The 20,963-nt window shown below is 44.2% G+C and overlaps 1 protein-coding gene across 1 annotated transcript in view; it reads left to right on the top strand.

The window, feature by feature from the left end:
* Positions 1–19,319, top strand: part of MED13L (mediator complex subunit 13L) — a 185,853-nt gene extending 166,534 nt beyond the window's left edge. The window contains exons 22-31 of the mRNA XM_062631140.1: positions 505–724; positions 3,179–3,367; positions 5,357–5,580; positions 6,043–6,185; positions 6,754–6,912; positions 7,956–8,132; positions 10,312–10,466; positions 13,437–13,598; positions 15,552–15,664; positions 16,377–19,319. Of these exons, the coding sequence (XP_062487124.1) occupies positions 505–724; positions 3,179–3,367; positions 5,357–5,580; positions 6,043–6,185; positions 6,754–6,912; positions 7,956–8,132; positions 10,312–10,466; positions 13,437–13,598; positions 15,552–15,664; positions 16,377–16,509 (1,675 nt within the window). The 3' untranslated portion in view covers positions 16,510–19,319. The remainder of the gene's footprint in view (positions 1–504; positions 725–3,178; positions 3,368–5,356; positions 5,581–6,042; positions 6,186–6,753; positions 6,913–7,955; positions 8,133–10,311; positions 10,467–13,436; positions 13,599–15,551; positions 15,665–16,376) is intronic.
* Positions 19,320–20,963: the final 1,644 nt, after the last annotated feature.

Genomic DNA, 20,963 nt, shown 5'->3' on the forward strand with positions numbered 1-20,963 from the left:
AAGGCATAGAGAAGAATTTTATCCAGCAAAAATGTGCAGTTGCTCCTTCCATTATCAATGGAACTTCACTGTAACTGAACAGGGGGACTTGAGTCTCCATGAATGTTACTTTGGCACTTCTCAGTTCTCAGTCCTTTCTCTCCCCCTTCCACTTGTCCTGAAAGAAAACCCTAAACAGCCCCCAAAACCACCATGCACATTATTGAAAGGAATAGTAGTCAACTTTCCCATATTCTTCAGACATAATCTGTTCTGCTTGTATAAAATGAGATTACATTAGACTTTATGTAATTAATAACTGGTATTTTGGATTAAGAACAGCTGGGAGTAGAAGTCATCTCCCCTCAATCGCTGTTGTCTCGTGGTTTTTACTTTTGCTTCTGAACAGAAGGATCACTTCACTCTCCTCCTTTTCCTCCTCTGCTCTGGCCTTGCACACCTTTACAGCAAACAGTAACGAGCAGTTGTAACTTGCTTTGACTCTAACATCCTGTGTCCCTCCAGCGTTACTGAGAGGGAGAGGATCGGGATTCCCACCGAGCCGGAGTCTGCGGACAGCAACGCCTATCCTCCTGCTGTTGTCATCTACATGGTGGATCCTTTCACCTACACTGCAGACGAAGAATCTGCCTCAACCAACTTCTGGCTGTTAAGTTTAATGAGATGCTACACAGAAATGTTGGATAACTTGCCTGAGAACATGAGGAATTCTTTCATTCTCCAGGTAATTCTACCTTCCTTTGTATCCTCAAACTGGAAAGTCATTCTGTCACAGCAGGCTTTTGATACCTACTCTGTACTGAAGATACAGAATGGAAGATAATATAAAAATATATAAAGTAATATATAAAATTCAGGTGATGTTTACAGATTATTTTGTTGACAGTACAAGTCTATATATTAGAAAACCACCTGCTTTTTTGTTTTGATGAGGAAACTAATGTAAGGCAGCCATGGTATCCTGCATGAAATCTGTTCCATGGTTCTAGCAATCATATATGCTGGATGCTTCCTTAAGAGGGCTTTTAGTTACTTAAGTTGCAACTTGGGTTGCCATTGCCAAAAACGCCCAGTTGCTCCTATGATTACTTTGCATGTTGAGTTGTTTGCTTTTGCTATGCTCTCGATTTATACTGTTTAATCCAAGAGAAATGTGCAACCAGACATTTAGTGTATAATTTAAGTATTGTATTGTTGTTATCTGCTTCTTAAAAATAATTCACCATGTAACTTGGCATATAATAATAGTTACTTACTATGGAATTACTTAAGAATTGGATTTGTGTAGTCAGCAGAGCTTGGCCTCTTGCCCAGACTGCCTGTTTTCCATGCCTCTTCATCACAGTGGCTCAGTAAAGAAGTGAGGGGAAAGGGGAGGCCAGAGATTGAACCATGTGTGTACGTGTACAACACACACAAGAAGCAGCACATGAATGATGTCTCTATGTTGTCTTCATGTGTGTTGAACTTGGCTTAAACAGTTTATAGGAAAAATAAGGAATTGGAAGTTGTGACAAGTGTCTCAAATCTGGCATGGCATGTGTTTGTCATTTCTGGTAATCCTGACCTTATCATTCCCTAAAGTGGTCGGGGAACCTGCCACCAAACTATTTCAGTCTTGGGGATGAAGTGAAAATCAGATTCACAACTTCATATTGTGACACACTGCAGGGATTCAATTGATTCAGACCTGAAGATGCAAAAAACAAAACAGCCCCTGATGTTACCATAGCTGAAATACAAGACCATGCAAACTGCATGTAGAAACCATATGTCAGTCTATGCAAGACAACTGATATGCTTCCCAACTCAAAGTACTGTTTATTTCCTGGGGACTTCCCCTTGGTTTGTCAAAATATGGGGCATTTTGCCAGTTTATGTCAAAATCATAGTCATTTTTCATCAAGTAAAGGTAACATGAGGTAGTCACCAGCACGGTGTTCTCACAGCTGAGCCACAGTATATACACAGTTATTCCAAAACAAATCAAACCCAAATGTTCACAGACTTATTCCAACTCATACACAGTGAGGGAAAGCCCAGCTTCTGAAAGTCTTGGATAAAGAACTTGTCCTGAAAAACACGTGGTCAAGTTTAGTAACCACAATGTGTGACCAAAGCTCCAGTGGTTCAAGCAAGAACCACAGATCAGAGAAACTTTCTTGGTGCTTCAGTTTTATTACTACTGGAAATACTTGTCAGAAGGATCTGTGTGGGTCTCGCAGCATTGGCTGCACCGTAAGGATGTTGTACTAGTCGTTTCTGCTCCAAAGATCTCACTGTTTAAGAGAAAAGACAAAACACCCCATAAATCATAACAGAACCTTAAGTCTACTCTCTGCCATGTCCTCTAAGGGTGACAGGGTGGTGCTGGCTGCCAGAGGGCCAGCAAGCAAGCGCTAATTCTAACCACAAGCTGTGGAACCCAACCTTCCTGAGCACAGAGTTAAGCCCACCCAGATGATGGAGCAAAGGTGCCTGCAAATGCAGATGGGATCACAAGAATGAGGTTAAAAAAATCGAAGGTGTTTGAATACAGGGATTTGGATTAAAAGAAATTAAAATTTCCCAATTTTTTTTTTTTTTGGTATTGCTTTTAAAAGCCACTGGTAGTTACTTCTCGGGGTACACTTTGATAAGGTTATGCATGTAATTAATGATGTGCCCTTCCCAAACTGAAGGATGAATGAGAAAGTGGACTTCAGCAAAGTAACACTTGACTGGGTAAAACAGTCTGCTCCCTTTGTGGAGGTGATGGGGTTTGTCATTCAGTGATGATCGTGTCACAGAAAGTGACACTCATTTGAGTGTCTGCTCCGCTGTTTGTCAGCTACTACAGATGTATTACGTACTCTGCAGTTATTCTTGTGCTGTAACGAGATTCTTCCATTATATTGGGTGGTCAGTCTCAGTTTTGAGAGATTTTACAGCCTTAAATACATCATCAGAGTGGGAACTGAAGGCTTGCATCAAGGAACACAGTCACTGGCTGTTGTGGGTGCCCACGCAAGAGGGTGGTAGCCCCGCTAGGGAGCTACAGGTACTGTAATGCAAAGACACCACATACAAAGTGCTGTGGTTCTGAAATGACTATTGAATGTGTGAGTCTGGCTTGATATTAATGAACAGCTCCTTGAAGACGTTCAGTCATGTTTTCTTGTTTATACGACTTGTACAGATTGTGCCTTGCCAGTACATGCTGCAGACAATGAAGGATGAACAGGTTTTCTACATTCAGCACTTGAAGTCGCTGGCTTTTTCAGTGTACTGCCAATGCAGGAGGCCACTGCCCACCCAGATTCACATCAAGTCTCTCACCGGCTTTGGACCAGCTGCCAGCATCGAGATGACCCTCAAAAACCCAGAGGTTAGTACTGGAGTCAGGAAATGAAAGCTTGTTAATAAACTGTAACCCCTTCTCTCCAGTATTGCAGAAAGAGGAGAGAAAATACTTTTAGGAATATTTCTTCAAAGTGTAGAAGACATAACATAAGACATAACATAAAAGGAGAAGTTAATCAATACTTAATAGAAAATAGAACAGTGGCAGACTACTTGCTTTCAAAACATTTTAAGCTTCTGGTTTTGAGTCATAAAGTAAAAGGGTAAAAGATCCATGTGGAATCAGATCCTGAGACACTGTGTCATCTCAGTCTGCAGTAGTCCTACAAGAAAGTGTTTATGTCCAACCTTTATTTATACACACATATATATGAAATCAGTTCCCGCACCTAATTACAGATATTATATTAATTCCCTGAGGTACTGGAGAATTCCCCCTCTTTCAGTGGGATCCTTATCTGCCATCTCTATTTTAAACAGTAAATATTCAAGCCCTGTTTGTGGATTTGCAGGGATTTCAAAGGAGGAGTAATCCACCGTAATTTCCATGGATGTTTTTCATTCTCTGAAAGATAAGGATGACTGTTTTATTTAGATTTAATGGACTAACTAAACACTTAAACACTTACCTTGAGATAAAGACATGCTTGTTAGGATTTCAGCCCCTCGATTCAGAACCATCATAAACCCAAGCTAACACCACATTTCATTACTCACGTAAAGCCCTAAGCTCTCACTGGGAATTCCTAAAAGCAGTATCACCTCCGGCATCTCCTCTTCACGTTCTCTCCTCACCCTTCCCTCAAAAAGGTACCTGTTCAGCAGGACGGATTTTGCAGCAAGTTGAAGTCATACTTCAAGCTATTTAGGTGTAAGGGGAAGAGCAATAAACTTGCAAGACGCCTGCAGACATCTCCCTGCCTTTACTTAATGTTTGTGCACTGCTGGCAGGGGAGTATGCTTGCAGGAAGTGTCCTGGGCAGAAACAGGAGCCCCCTCCATGTCTCTTAGGAAAACACCATAACTGACTTCTCCTCTAAGCAGGTTAACTTGCACTTTGCATTTCATGTTTAATCTCCTTTCTGGAATGGTTTCCACAAGGAGCTCACATTTAGCATACATCATTAACCAGATCTCAACTTTCTGCCCACGTGTTGCCCACGTGTTGCTCTCAGGCTGCATCGCACTTCCCAACTTCGGCTCAACAATTAATACCCTGGCTGGTTCTAAATTACAGAGTCTCTCTGGTCAGGCCCATCATGGTTTTTCTTCAGAGGGGAGTTACAAAGCAAAGGTGGGGTTGGGGCTTTGTGGAAGAAGACCTGAAGGTCCTGTTGGGCAGATGAGTGTGAGGCAGCAAGATGCCCCTGCAGCAAAGAAAGCCCACAGCAGGCGGCTGCAGTAGGAAGAGTGCTGACAGAGCAAGGAAGGTGAATGTTCTCCGCAGCACTGGTTAGGCATCACCTGGGTTGTACTGGGTCTGGTTCTGGGCTCCTCAGTACAAGAAACATGGACATACCAGAGCAAATCCAGCAAAGGGCCACGAAGATGATGAAGGGATGAGAGCATCTGGCAACTGAGGAGATGCTGAGAGAGCTGCAGTGTCCTACCAGGAGGGCTCTGATGAATGTACACAAAGACCTGCTGGGAGGGAGAGAAGATGATGGAGTCAGGCTCTGCTCAGGGGTATCCAGTGGGGGGACAAGAGGCAAGCGGGCACACACTGACATACAAGAAATTCTGTTTAAATGAAGAAACACAAGAAAACTTATTTACTGTAGGGGTGATTGAGCACTGAACCTCATTGCTCAGGCAGGTGAGCATCTCCAGCATGGGAGTTTGGAGTGCATCAGTTTTAGCCAACAGAAGTGGATTGTCTGTAACAACCCTTTCCCACTCCCTCTCTTGACTGTGAATGCCTTGATTTATCATTTCCTGTACTCACTGACATCTGTGTTTGTGTGTTTCATGCATTAAATAGTTATTGGTCTACCTGCTGATGACTTTCTTACAGAGGCCCAGCCCAATCCAGCTATACTCACCTCCGTTCATACTAGCACCCATCAAAGACAAACAGACAGAGCTGGGAGAAACATTTGGAGAGGCCAGTCAGAAATACAACGTGCTCTTTGTGGGCTATTGTCTGTCTCATGATCAGCGCTGGCTTCTGGCATCCTGCACTGACCTCCATGGTGAACTGTTGGAAACCTGCATAGTTAATATCGATCTACCAAACAGGTAAAACCCTTTACCTTTTACATTACATCTAGGACTATCGTTGTCATCCCTCACTCCTCAGGCTCTAGCACATCCCTTCTAATCGTATTTCCTGCTGATGTAAATCATGATAATGTTACAGTGGTAACATTTCAGTTGGCATTTTCATAACTAAAAACTGCAGAGGACATAAGATACTGGTTTACACTTGGTTTACAAATCCTACCTGCGATTCTTACCTTCAAGAACAACCAGTGTGTTGCTCAGCATATTGACATCTCTTGCATGTCACTGCAGTAATAGTACTGACAGCAGGCACGTATTGTTTCTGCTTCATGTTAGTAAAAGGTGAGTTGGGCACTCTCCAGGACTGTCAGGACTCCTGCGGAGGGCAGGCAATGAACTAATTCTAGAGAACAGAACTCTGAACATTGTCCTGGACTCAGTTCTCACTCTTGGGTTTTTGTCTTCCTCAACCTCCAGGTCAAGGAGGAGCAAGCTGTCTGCACGGAAGATCGGGCTGCAGAAGCTGTGGGAGTGGTGTGTTGGGATCGTGCAGATGACATCCCTGCCATGGAGAGTTGTCATCGGGCGGCTCGGCCGCCTGGGCCACGGGGAGCTGAAAGGTAGGAGGTGTCAGCACTGCCCCTTGTCCTGGCTTGCAGTGGAGACATGGGCCTAGTGCACAAGCTGAATGACTCACAGACCTGATCGTGGGCCTTGAAAACCAGAACGCTGAGAGCGATAATCCCACCCTGACTGCAGAAACGATTTGCTTCTTTCTACACCGGGTTTGACATCTCTCCTCATGTCCTGCAGATGTTGTGTAGGTTAACTAGAATTTTCACAGTGTACTTCCAAGTGGGTTTTGTCACATTAGGGAAGAGATCTGAACAATAGTTATCCTGTCACAAAACAGAAATGGGATTCGATTCTGATTCCTAAACCGTGCCCATTGTCCTGTTTCACACCAGGTCAGTACCTCCTCTAGCTACAGGTGGAATGAAATACCCATTCTTAAAGACACACATCCTCTTCAGGATGTGGCTGAGTAATCAGGTAGCTCATGGAAGACCAACAAACCCCATGGAGTGGGCACAGAATACCCGGCTTGCAGGGCCCTATGCTGCAAAGTGTTACTAATACGTAACTATTTGCACCATTTGGTCCCATGATAATGTTTATTCCTTTCAGACTGGAGTATCCTCCTTGGGGAATGTTCCCTGCAGACAATCAGCAAACAACTGAAGGAGGTGTGCCGCATGTGCGGCATCTCGTCAGCAGATTCCCCTTCCATCCTCAGTGCCTGCCTCGTCGCTATGGAGCCACAGGGATCATTTGTCGTGATGCCGGGTAGGTTTTATCCAACTGTTTATTTTCCATACTTTTCACAGAAGCCCATGAATTTGGGAAGACTTCCGAGTCCAACAGGAAGTCCTGGACTGCCATGGCTAAACATGGTAGAAAACAGGTTGAGCTGGCAGAATTCCCCAGAGTACCATGACAAGAAACTATGCTGGGAGTGCAGCTCCTAGGGGAAGGAGTAGTGCATGTACTGTCCTTGTCAAAGCAATGGGCTCCTTCTGGAAGGGGTCACGTCTTTGGGGAGATCAGTCCCCATCACCTGACTGTGGTGATGTAGTCATGAGGCAAGAACAACTGCAGCCTCTGTAAGAGTCCACAGTGTGAAAGAGCAGGAGTCTGTGCAGATGGGAGTAAGGACAGATCTGCTTGCTTTTCCACATGTACTTATTCCAGATATATTTAAGGTATTTAGAAAGTTCTATTATAAGCAGCAGTCCACAGAATTGAGTTGAAATATATTCAAATTTTGGGGTTCCTTTTACTTATTTGTTGCATTATGTACACATGTGCTTTTAAATGTACGTGGTGACTTATCCTCGCCAACTACTCGGGGGGGGAGGGGGGTTAAGCTTAGAAATAAAAGAATACTCCCTGCAGCAGAATTAAGCAAGCTTGAACATGACTCATCAGGTTGAATAATTTTCAAAGCAGAGATTTTGTAATGTGAGAAAATAGATGGCAAGTTTTGCTATCCTCATGTCAACTGAAGTGGGGTATATTTCATAATTACACAGACGTCCGTGTCAAAATAAACTTCATTTGCTCATTTAACAGGGAAGTCATTGGGTCAGGGCAGCAGAATGAAAGGAAAGGTGAGGCATTGTATGGGAATTCACATAGCTCAAAATCATCTGTACAACTTGTGATCTTGATTTCAAGCTCCTCTAGTAACTCGTTTTAAGATAAGAACCCTCAAACGTGTATTAGCTTGCAAGCCCAGATTAGGTGTACAGAAATGTGACTTGAACACAGAGCACCTATTTTGAAGGTGATGGAAATGAACGTCTCTGCTGTTGCTTCTGTTCTGGCAGATGCTGTCACTATGGGCTCAGTGTTTGGCCGGAGCACCGCGCTGAATCTGCAGTCATCTCAGCTGAACACCCCGCAGGACGCCTCCTGTACACACATCCTGGTTTTCCCAACCTCTGCTACTATCCAGGTAGCACCAGCAAATTACCCCAATGAGGATGGATTCAGCCCTACTAATGGTAAGTAAGCAGTGGCTCATGTAAGAGCTGAGACACTCACCAGTGCTCTGTGGGCTATTGAGGACATAAGCAGAGTTGCACCAGTCATGAATAAAAAACCCTGAGCGAACCAGTGTTCTCCCATAGACACCATAGCACCCAGTTCAACTTGAAGAGAACACCCCTGTACTTTATACAGTTACAGGACAAGGTTTTTTCTGAGGTCTGTTTTCAGGGAATTGTGCTCATTTATTCCATAAGGAATATGGAATACGGACCAGTCAGTGTGCAAAACGGCACAGACTTGAAAACGCTTTTTCTTGTTGTTGTGGCTTGGATCAGGTCACATGAGGTTTGCAGTAGTGGTGCACTTGATGCATGTTGTGTAAGCAGCTTGTGGTTTAGAGTTTGAATCTTCCAAAACAGGCAGAGCAGACCAACCTGAGAACTCTGTGTTAGCTTGTGCTTTTGCAAGCGTGTGCAACCCTGTAGTCTGTGTCAGCAAGACTCTGGGTACTATTTTATATCTTTCCTAACTCTTTTCCCATCAGTCCTTAAAAATTACTATAAAATAATTTAAACCAAGAGCAACCACAAACATTTCCATCAGAAGTATTTTGTGCAGAGCGAAGTTCCAGTGTAGAGAGGAAGAAAGGCCCACTATTTTTAAGGAAAGAGTCTGCTTTGATGTGTTCCTGCTGGAATTCCAGCAGGCCTCACAGCAGGGAAGTTACCCCTCCCCACACTGCAGCAGCTGTCCTCTGCAGGCCCCAGAGCCCTGCTGAGTGCTGTGCTGACAAATATTTAACCTGCATTAACCTGCCCTGGAGTGCTCCAGATGCTAATGAGCACCAGGGACCAGAGCTGGTGCTTCCAAAAGGGTGTTAGATTTAATTTTCTTAACTCTCTTCTACTTAATGATTAAACCGCTTCCTATGCTATTAGCCATCTCATTTATGCTTTGGAGGCTAAGCAGAGCATGACATTAGTTCTGTCTTGTTTACTGAGGTTGTAGGACAGAAGTTAATGAACTTGAGTTAATTCATTGCTCTTGCAGTGAATTGTTTCTCTTTAGAAGATTCAGAAAAACAACCACCTGCGCATTTCCACCCTGGGCCTTCAGGTGAAATCAGTTCAATGTAGATGTGGCCTTTCCCTTTTCATGCAGAGGGGATGCTTTTTCAAGAGAAATGATTTCAATATGTAGAAATGCAGAGCTCTTATTGAGGGCTCCATGTGTCTTAGCATAAATTTTGCTGCAGCTCTGATTAGTCCAGCTAATTCAGATGGCTCCCACTGTCCCTTTCTGTGTCCTGAAGTGTACTTCAAATGTTGTTATACTGCTTAAATGCCTTTGCCTGCTGAAAACTCTGGATAAGGAAAAAACCCTATAAACCATATCGTGATGCTTGTAAGCTTTTGCTGTGTTATAATGTGTTAGCTTTCCATCGTGTAAATCACTCGTGGTGTTGTAACCAGTGTTGCAAATGCCTGCGAGATGGAATGTGCTGCTCACAGAATGCAAACACATTTTCACTGTATCTTTACATCTCTCCCACATATTAACATAAACCAAATAAAACCAGCAAATGATGGTAATACAACTGTATTTAATTCCTGAGATTAAAGTAAAACATTAAAAGCTGCATTGTAGGAAATCCTGACGCAGTATCTGAAATAATCATGGAACTCCACAGCTCAGGAGCAGGGGCCTTGCTGCCCTTATGGATCCTGCGAGCAGTGCCCCTGAAGCTGCTGGGATTGCTCCAGGATACTTGGAGCCAAGTGCCAAAGCCTGAAGAGCAGCACATGCTGTGAACAGCACACCTCGCTTTGTTTGGTGGATTTCAAGTGTGTAGTGAATGGATTTCTGAGACCAGCTGCAGAGAAGGGTCATTTTTTGTGTTGTGAAGATCCATTCGGATTTGATGAAGCTGCTGTGACAGGATTTGTGTTCATCTCTGACCACTGTTCAGCTTCATTATTTTAATAGATGTCTGCCAACTTTCCCTTTCAGATGTGTGTGGTTGCAGGGAATTGAACAGTCAGGTGCTTGTCTCTGCTTCCATCTGCCTCAGCAGAATGTTAAAGAAGTATGATAATGAATTAAAGGGAGTGCTCATAAATCCCAAAAAATCTCTTGACAAAAAATGAGTGCAGCAGCACACTGGGAATAATTTCTCTTTCTTTTCCTTTCCAGATGACATGTTTGACCTCCCATTCCCAGATGACATGGACAATGACATCAGAATTTTAATAACAGGGAATCTTCACTCTTCCCCAAATTCCTCCCCCGTTCCTTCCCCTGGATCACCATCTGGCATTGGAGTGGGATCTCACTTCCAGCACAGTAGGGTAAGGCTGGAGCACTTCAGGGCACAGGCTACTGGAAATAAAAGGCAAAAAAAGACCCAAATCCTTCAACAAAACCTTTTTTTTCCTGTAGATTCTCAAACATAACCAGGTCAATAGCAGCAGAAATTACTGTTACCACTGAAGGTGGTGGTTAAATACTGCTGTTGAAGATGCCTCTGCCTCGGCTCTTTACATCTCTGAAGTTAATTGTTAGTGTAAAGATAATTGAAAGCAAGAGAGGAGAGAGAAGCTTTATCTTTGTGTGGCCCTGTAAAAATCTGGACTCATCCAAGCTTTTTTCTGGGAAATCACATGGAATGTCCCTGGCACAATGTGACAAGTCTTTGAGAGAAAGGCAGATGGCAGCTCTCTTCATGGGAGTTTCTAGGGGGGCAGAAGGGACCTAATTCTGGTAGTAATAACCCTTGCCCATAGGGACTCCCCAGGTGCTGTGGGTGCTTGTGCAAATGTTGTTTGCTCAGTAAAACTTAGCCCAGAGCACACAGGGCTAGTAAGTTTTGTTTGAAGTGGCTTTTCCAAAGTTGGTTCCAACACCAGAGATTACATAAAATGCAAATTCGGTTGGGTAATTCAGGGTATTTTCTGAATCAGCATTAGCACACCTTGGATCATGTTTGATGGAACTCTTTTACTCATCCATGTAATTGTGAAAGAGACTTAGCTGTGCTCTTCAAGTGGTTGCCATCACAAGTGTGGAGAAGTATGATGCTTCAGAATTCCCTGTGGAGAAGCTTTATTCTAGAAATAGTACATTTAAGGCAATAGCATATTGCTTCTTTACTAAATGATACAGTATTTTATTAAAGAAACAGGCCGACTTGTATACAGGAAACAGATAACAGATAAGTTATACATAAGTCTGTATAATATACATAACTGGATCTTGTGGCTGTCACTGGTGGCTTTAACTGTAAAACTGCTATGAAAGCAAGTACCAAATAGATACGTACAGGAGGTATTCCTACAGCTGAGCTCTGTGGTGCTCCATTCAGCCTCTGTAACACAGCACTGCATTCTTCTAAACATAAGGAAGATCTTAAGAGAAGAATTCTCACTTCCTGAAAAGGACTCACTAAATGGAGTTAGTTCCCCACCTGGAAGGAAAAATTCCTCAGCCACAGAAATGCTAACACTGTGTTTTGTGATCTCGGTACACAACCACCTTTCCTTATGTTGATACTCCAGCCCACTTTTCAAAGGCTGCACAATTGCACGTTGCTGTCACTTGGTTATTTCAAACTGGTATGTGGCAAATTAAATGTTCTAGATGCTGTTACTAAACCCTCCAGCCACAAATCACAATTCGTCACTCATTACAACTTCTCTCTCTCATGGAGTTCATTCAGCCATCTCTATCCTGTACCACTTTCAGGGATGTGTTTACAGAACTTGCTCTCTGTGGAACTCCATCCAAGTGGCTTTAAGAGCAGCCCTGGAAGGTTAATGACCAAAGAGCTTAGAGGCCTGGACAAGCCATTTCTAGACGAACCTGTCAGAGTAATTCAGTTTAACCATTAACGAGGGCCTGGTAATTGCTGTGTAATTTTGGGGTTGACAAAAGCAGCAGCGTGTGATCATTACCTCGTGGGTCGGGGAAGGTCGCGCCTCCGTCCATGTAACCCGTAATTGATTGCTGCGGTTCAGCGCCGCGTGTCCTCAGTGCTCAGCAGGCACTTGGCTGCCTGGCTCCTGAGCCGCAGCCTCCCCTGCCTTTATGGGGTGTTTAACTGCCTTGGATTCCTGGTCGAGGCACTGCTGCTGGAGAAGGACCTGCTTGAAGGACTAGCAGTGAAGGCGGTGTGGTTAAGCCAGTTTCTGTATAGTGGAGTCTTTTAACCTGTTGACTTAGAAGATGTTTATGGGTTAAAGGAGCTGCTATTCCAGTTCTTCCGAGATAAGTTACGAGCTAAAATAGTTCACAGGCATCTTTTGGGCTTTTCCTTTATGAATCACAGAATGGTTTGGGTTGGAAAGGACCTTAACATCATCCAGTTCCAGCCCTCCTTCCATGGGCAGGGCTGCCTCACACTAGACCGTGTCACCCAAGGCTCTGCCCAACCTGGCCTTAAACACTGCCAGGGATGGAGCAAAATAATAAAGGGTGTTTCCAAAAAAAACCCCAAATGTGTTTAAAATAGGAATGTCCTCTAGAACGGAACAGCAAACACCCCTTCTGGTAGCTGAGGAGATCCTGGCAGGCTTGGCGCTGTGGTTCCGGATAGGTGAGGCTGTGTGCAGATACACACAGGATGGGGTAAACAGGCTCGCAGCAACGTGGGTTGCTACTCACCAGCCATGGGTATGGAAGGTTCAGGTCAGTTTTACTCCAGAAATCAAATCACAAACATACATGCCCATTAATTTAGTTTTACAGCTGGTCTCTTGTTGTTTAACTCTCTCCTCACTAAATAATGGTTTTTGTTGCATAATGAGAACATGAGTAATGAATACTGCAAAAAATACAGTGCATGAATAAATGAGTGAGTGACATAAGCTGCAAGGCAGGACGGTTACTTCCTTGCCCCCTACACTTCCCCAGTGCAGTAATACAAATAAAACCAAAGCACAGCGTCCTGTGTCCACAGCAAGGAGTAGCAAGTGTACCCTGGTTTTATTAAGCTCTCAACATAAGTTACTGAAAAATCAGACACAACCAAACTAACAAAGATGCAGACACTCTCCGTTCTTCCATATCTGAGTGTGTAACACATCCTTCCACAAGCTGAAAGACCATCTAAAGGGATTCTGGAACACAAGGCTGGGGAGCCCAGCTGCAGGGGAAAAAGGAAGGGATTAGACAACTTTGACTAAGATTCGTGAATGATTAAAGGAGAGCTCATTCAGAACAGAGCTGATTTAAATACTGAGTAATTAGTAAACAAAATCGATGTTGTTGGAGTGAGGTGTATAACATGGAGTAACAACCTGCCTTCCCAACTCTCCTTTCAGAGCCAAGGGGAACGTCTCCTTTCCAGAGAAGCCCCTGAAGAACTGAAGCAGCAGCCGCTTGCTCTTGGATACTTCGTATCGACTGCCAAAGCTGAGAATCTCCCGCAGTGGTTCTGGTCATCCTGCCCTCAGGCCCAAAACCAGTGTCCGCTCTTCCTGAAGGTCTGTCTTGGTATCCTTTCACAGGGGAAACACAATTAGAATTCCACTAACATGCTGTGAGTTTTCTTCCAAAATGCTGGCTTTGCATGTTACCACAGCTGCGACAGTTCTGGAAACGGAAATGCAATTTTAGGTTTGAATATACTTGGGCTATTAAAACATAATTCTCTGTTGCTAAAGGCCCTTACCTGAAAATGGAGTAGATTGACAGCTTCTAAACACAGAATCATCCCAGCTGTGTCTGGTGTTACAGGGGTATTCCAGTTTCCATTTTCAGTCAGCCTAAGACAGGAGAGATGTCTTCTACCATAACCCAGTTGTGACACAGAGTAAAAGCGAGTAGCACCTCCAGACAGAGCATTTACTCTACGTGTCTATTTCCCCAGTTGTAGAAGTTGCACAGTGGAGTCTGTAGTGTCAGAGGGAAGCTGATACCCTCCATTGCAGAAATGCAAGTGCTTGTGACATGTATACAGCAGAACTGATGCAACTGCTAGAGTCACTGATCCCCCTAGAGTGTCATACAGCTGCCTATTTGAATGAAGCCAAAAAGTGAACTAGTGAGCATTGAAAGGTGAAAAACCTGCCTTGGATAGCATCATGTAACTATTAAAGCAAACAACGTGTACAATAATCAAGTTAGTACCACTTCACACATTCCCAGCATGGGTAACAGATACTAAACATTTTTGTGAGTCTCTCAAGTGAGCTCCCTCATCCATGTCTCTGAGGCAGTCAGCAGTGTCTCAGTTCTTTCCTCATGCAGAAAAAGCAACGTTGGGACTGATGCTAACAATGACTTGCAGTTGGCGTGGCAGGCTGCATAGCACCTCCACCAGTAAATACTGAACCTTACTGCTCACTCTGTGCTCTTCAGGGATAGATTTCCCTGCGTGCTTTTCCTTCAGCTGCCAAAACAGAGATCTCAAAGTAATGCACAAAATAAGCCACCGTGGTTTTGGAGCTAGAGATGAAGTTTTATGATAAAGTGAAAACTACCCTTTTTTGTGAATGAGTAATCCGGAGAGCATGTTTCAGTTCCAGCAGTAAAACCCAGTCAGCAGAGCTCCAGGCAACGTTAGGAATTCTTCTGTAAGCTTGTACTCCATTTGCACCAGAGCAGGAGCCATCCCCCCTCCCTGCCCCACCACCCCAGCCCAGCCCAATTGGGCTCTCAGATCTAGGCTGAATGAAACCTTTAGTGCGATTGGGACCATGCTGGTTTGGTTTGGACAGGGGATGGACAGGGAGCAGGGATCTGTCTCTGTTACACTGCACAGTGCTGCGACCAGGAAACTTGCACGGCACGTGAGGCATAGAGACTGAAGTCATCTTTGATTTGGATGAAGGATTTTTATGCTGCAGTATTTCATCTCTAATGCGTGCGCCATAATTGGAGGAGTATAAAAGAGGCAGTGCCTTGGCAGGCTGTGTGGCGTATCCAGCTGCCCCCTGAAAGGCTTACATGGTTGCTCAAGATCAAGAAGAAATCCCTTTCCTGCTCCTGTGTAAACGAATGCAGGAGCCCTGCTCCAGCAGAACAGGAAGGCAGGCAGAAAGTGTGCCAGCACAGAGCAACGGCAGCAGTGTGCCATCTGCTCAGACACCACCTTCACGTGGTCCTCTGCCACTGGCTCCTACTGCGGAGTTTGATACTGCAGTACCAAAAGAACCCCCGACACTTCCCAAGTGTTTCCCCTCATCACTTCTCCCCTGGCTAACATCTAGAACAGAATTCAGTGTTTTCTTTCAAGATCCTTCATTCTAGTCAGAAAGAGAAGTGAGTTTATTCAAAAATGTAGCCATTATGGAGCCTGGAAATACACATGGTCATGGTGGGGTCAGTGCAGAATCACCAACTTGCCATGGTGTCCTGAGACAACTCAGAAGGTATTTGTTCAGTGTGAATCTTGCTCTGTGAAGAGTTAATCTGTGCTCTTTTCCTCTACACAGGCCTCACTACATCACCATATCTCTGTAGCGCAGACAGATGAGCTTCTACCTGCCAGAAATTCTCAGCGAGTTCCTCACCCCCTTGACTCTAAAACTACATCAGATGTCTTGAGGTAAGGCCTCTTGGGATTTGCATTTCTTCCCTAAGGTTCTGGGGATTGATCTCTGGAATTCCAGGGGGACCTCTTCATCTCCCAGTGTTCTGTTTACTGAGTGGGCTAATCTGGCCTGTGCCAGTCATTACTTTTACTGACCAAACCAAACTGACCTACAGAAGGAGATAACAGTACTTTTCTGATACTGGTGTCTTAGGAATTGGGATAGAAAGGTGATACTCTTCCTGAGTTAATACAGGGCTGTGCTTGCCTCCATCCCACGTGTTGGCGACTGAAAGATCTCTTCTATGAGGCAGCAGGCAGGGAGCAAACATGCTCTTAACCGAGAAATGAGCATCAAGAAGTGTGATCAAATGCTGGCAAGGGTTGCCCAGAGAGTCCTTAGATGTGTTCAGGACTCAAGGCCTTGAAGGTGGTGGGATTTGAACCTCTGTGATACCCAGATCTCAGCTGTGTGCTGGGGAGGGCCTACACTTGAATAGCTTCGTTCAAGTTCACACATCTTAAACCTAAAAATTCCTGCTTCCCATTCTCCCCTTTTCAGGGAGTTTCTTCCTGCGCCGGCCCCGCCAGCGTTAGTCCAGCCAGGCAGTCCACATGAGTCTGTCTCTGGGAGGAACCAGAGACACCTCCAAGAAAATCATTAGAGAAGCCCAGAGAGGAAGCAGTAAATGATCCCAGTTTCATTTCTCTGTGTGTCTCTCTGCAGGTTCGTTTTGGAGCAGTACAATGCACTGTCCTGGCTTACGTGTAACCCTGCCACTCAGGATCGCAGCTCCTGCCTTCCTGTCCACTTTGTGGTGCTCACTCAGTTGTACAACGCCATCATGAATATACTCTAATAGATAGAAAAGCACTTGTTCTTCTGGCTTCTTCTCCCCTCGACCTGAGAAACGTGCCACAATCTGCAAAGATCCCGATTTTGCTTCTCTTCAGACCAGTCCTGTGCTGTGCTTCTGTTCCTCCAAGAGCACGTGTGAATTCTGCAGTGTTCAAAACTCAAGTACCCATTAACATCTCTGGCAGCTTCAGTCCAAAATCTGGGAACATCCAAGAACAGTGAACACAGTAACCTCAAGCCAGTGTTAGTTTGGTGGCCCAGTAACAACTGGTCAGTGTGATGCTTTTTTTTGATACTTTATTTTTTTAAGGAAGACTTAGCAGTATCTTTTTGCATTGGGAACTCTGAGAAACAACCAAGAGCAGTTTCAGCCCTGCAAGGAAAAACACCTTGTAGTGACCAGTTTGGGTTGTCCACAACTTGTTTTGTTGTTTGATCATCGTCAGCTGGGACTTTGCGGGAGGAACAGAACAAAAACCACCAAACCAAACCCCACGCAGTTGTAGTCTCGTATAAATATTGGAGTTTTCTGTCTACCTGGAGTTCCTGTCAGAGTGGATTGGGATGAATGCATGCATTTGTTACCTGTCCATGTAGATATGAACGGTCTGGAGATACTTTATTTATTTTGAGGTTTGGGGAGGGGAGGGATTAAATTATAAAGGACCAGGAACAGTCGAATCTCTTCAAAATCCAGCTCCGTTCCGCTGTAGGGTTATTTATCTACAGACCTCTCACTCTTCTGACCTAGAAATCAAACCTGAAGCTCGTCACAACCCGAGCTGGGCAGGGACACGCAGTCTGGAAGGGCACCCTTGTGTCCTAAGGACTTCTCACCTGCACTCAGCCTGCTTAAAGCACGAGACGGCCAGTGTTCAATGAAGGATAACACTACCTAATGGAAGAGAGTGAGTGAGTGAGAGGTAGGGAGGAAAAATACTTTAAAGCCCGCTGTGAGGGCCCACGGGAAGTGGTAAATGAATCTATTGTAGAGCTATGATTGAAATATATTTCCAGTGAATTTAGTGGTGTTAGAAAAGTATTTACTGAAACCCAAGTCGCCCTTGAGCTGGGGCAGGCTCGTCCATGTACATATCCAAAACCGATGGTTTTTGTTTACACGAAATCAGTTCCAAATCTGGTGTATTTTTTCTGACTATAGGAATATTATTTCAAAGAAATAATTTTTAAAAATTATATCATTAAATTAGTACTTGAAGTTCTACCACTGTGGTGGCAAAGTGACTTTGTTTAGGAAAATGATTGCCATTGTAAAGGTTAATGGCTAATTGAAGTATTTTTATGACTCCTTCATTCCAGGCTTCAAGGGGTTTCTATTTAAACTCCGTTTTCTAATGTTTGTTGTTGCACTGTGCAGCGGGCAGGGGCTGCCTCAGGAGGGGTCGGGCACTTTGATCAGGCTCTGTGACCTTGGTGTCTATCTGTGGAGAAAAACCCACCAATTTTAAAGTTCTTCCAAAAGACTTTCATGTTCTGGTTAAAAAAAAAAAAGAAGAAAAAAAAAAAAAGGAAAATCTATGATTTTAAAAAGTATTTTTCTTGAGATAATGTAACATTTAAAGCAAATTATATAAAAGAAAAAAAAAAGGCTTGTGTCATGAGAAGGTGGAGGCAGAGACGTGACCTGTAAATGGATGATGTTGTTCTCTGCGCCACCCCTCCCATGTGGGTATCCTCTTTGCAATGTATAGGTGAAAAAAGACAAACCTGATAGCAAAGCGTTTGTATCTAATGTGTACAGTGTAAAATTGACTTTAAAAATATTGCAGGACTATTTTTTCTTAATCAGAAAAGAAAATTCTCAAGGCCTTTTGAAGAGCATAAAAAGATGAAGATTGTAAACTTGTATAAACAGATTTAACTTGGGGAGGACGAACTGTAAAGTAGCCATTTGTAATCTTTTACCATTCGGGGGTTCTTTGTTCCCAGGATTCATCGGAACTTTGGATTATTCTTATTTTTGGTTATTCTTTTTAACGGGGCCGTTTTTATCCGGGGGGCGTTTCTGCCCCAGCAAACCTGGTTCTAAGCAAAACTGCAAACCGCAACCAAGGGCAGCGAGAGGAGAAGTTTTCATCTGGTGTCTTTTTATTTAATGTTTTTAAGTTAAGAGAAGCTGGTGACATATTTATACGTTTTTGTGCAAAAGAAATGAATGGCAATAGATTTTAAAGAAAAAAAAAACCCTTATGTACTTCAGTGTGAAAAGTTCTGTATAATATTTCCCTTAAATATGCATTATTTTCCTTGTGAGTTTTTTACTGACTTCAGCTGAAATGTAAAGCCCCGGCTTTCCTACAGAGTGCAGAAAGGTATTTTATTTTCCTGGTTTTCTTTCTACCTTTGGAAATTCCTGCCTAAATCCGAGTTATTAGAACTCTTATTATTACAGTTGTTTGAGCTACCGGGCGGGGGGGGGCAGCATGCTTGGATGTATATTTCCGAACCTTTTTTAACTGTAAAAGCTGTACATTTCGGGGGAGTTCTGACTTTCTCTCTCTTTATTTTGGTTTGGGTTTGGGTTTTTGGTTGGTTTTTTTTCTCGGAGCATTTTGCAGTGAAGCTTCTTTTCTATCCAGGCGACAATTTGAGAGAAAACAGCAAAAAAAAATGTGAAGTTCATTTTAGATCCGCAGTTATCGCTGGTACAATACACTAAAAACAGACTTTGATAAAAGAAACAATAATAATAAAGACCTCCATTTTAAATGTCATTCATATATACCTTGTGGATGAGAGCTATATACTTTTACACACTTTTTTAGATGAATAAATTATTGAATTACTGAAGCTGTTGGTGGAGTTTTCTTCTTGCAAGGATTTGCTTTAACTCTCACGGTCCTGCAGTGCAGGTTCCGTGTGGTATGAACAGAACTGAACATCATTTAAAGGCTCTTTAATTGTCATTTACTTTTGAGACAGGCGCTGCTGCACTCCCTGAACTAACCTGGTTCCTGCCTTCTCCGTGCGCTGCCTGGTGAGAAGGCCACGGCTTCATCAGCCCCCCTTTCACATGGGAATGTGGGAAGGTCCACACGCAGCAGGACTGTCCAGGACTTTCCAGTGGAAGTAAAAGCAGAACGGAAGAGTCACGCTATTGAAAATCACGTTTGTTGGGAGAGTTTGGTGCCACCAATGGAACTGCTGAGGTTAACAGGTAGAATTCTGCCCCGAGGGGTGGGTGGAAGCAACCTGGGGTCATCTGGTGCCACAGTGGTCCTCACAAGAGCTTCCCAGTCAGAGCTTGAGAGCTCTTTTTGCAGCAGGTAAGTGTTTAGGGGAGATCTCAGGGTGGATCAGTCCCCCTGCAGCAGGGTGAGACACAAGTGCAGTGCATTAGCCCAGATTAAAGAGGTACGTGAAACCAGATCTGCTGCTTTGGGCTGCTCAGTGGAGCTGCAGAACCCCCATCCTGGACAAGCTGAAGACTCACTTGGACAGGTCCTTGAGCAGTCTGGTTGAATCTTACCTGCTCTGAGCCAGGGCCCTTCAAACAGAGACATTCTGTAGGTAGCAGGTTCATTTCCAAACACAGTGCAAGAACCTGTTAAACAGCCAGACCCTTTCCCAGTGTTAGACCTTAACAAGACCCGAGGTTCATTTTGCATTCTTCTCCATAGGAAAAGTTTAGACAGAACTTGGAATCTTCAGGTAATACAGATGTTGTGGTTTAAGCCCAGCCGGCAATCCAGACCCATGCAGCCGCCCGCTCACTCCCCCCCCCTTTTTGTCCCCCTGCTCCTGGAGGAATGGGGAGGAGAATGGAAAGAATGTAACTCCTACAGGCTGAGGTAAGAGCAGTCCAGTAACTAAAGTATAACACAAACCACTGCTGCTGCCACCAATAATAAGGGGAGGAGAATACAACCGCTCACCACCCACTGACCGATACCCAGCCTGACCGAGCAGTGAACCAGCCCTTCCGGGTAACTGCTCCTAGGTTATATAGTGTGCATGACGTGCTGTGGTATGGAATACCTCTTTGGCTACTTTGGGCCAGGTGTCCCATCTCTGCTTCCTCCTGGCTTCCCCTCCTCCCTGGCAGAGCATGAGACTCACAAAGTCCTTGGTCAGACTAAACATTACTGAGCAGCATCTAAAAGCATCGGTGTTACCAGCGCTGTTCTCAGGCTGAAAGTCAAAACCACAGCACTGCACCAGCTACTAAGGAGAAAAATGACTGCTACTGCTGAACCCAGGACAATATAATATTCTGTGCTTAAAGAATTGACAGCTCTGTGCTAAGTATATTTGAAATACCCCAGCCCTTGCCTTCCTCTTAAACAAGCAAAACGAGCAGCAAACTACAACCATCCTTTGTGCTCCATCTGCCCTGACTCACCCGTGCCTCTCGTGGGAGCCATCTCTTGTCAGTGGTGGTGATGGCCAACAGGATGTGAGTTTCTGCAGACCACAACTGCTCTCAGAACCGAT

The sequence above is a fragment of the Pezoporus occidentalis genome, unplaced genomic scaffold (genome assembly GCF_034315485.1).
Source record: "Pezoporus occidentalis ecotype Australia unplaced genomic scaffold, CSIRO_AGI_Poc_V1 ctg37, whole genome shotgun sequence".
Classification (NCBI taxonomy): Eukaryota; Metazoa; Chordata; class Aves; order Psittaciformes; family Psittacidae; genus Pezoporus; species Pezoporus occidentalis.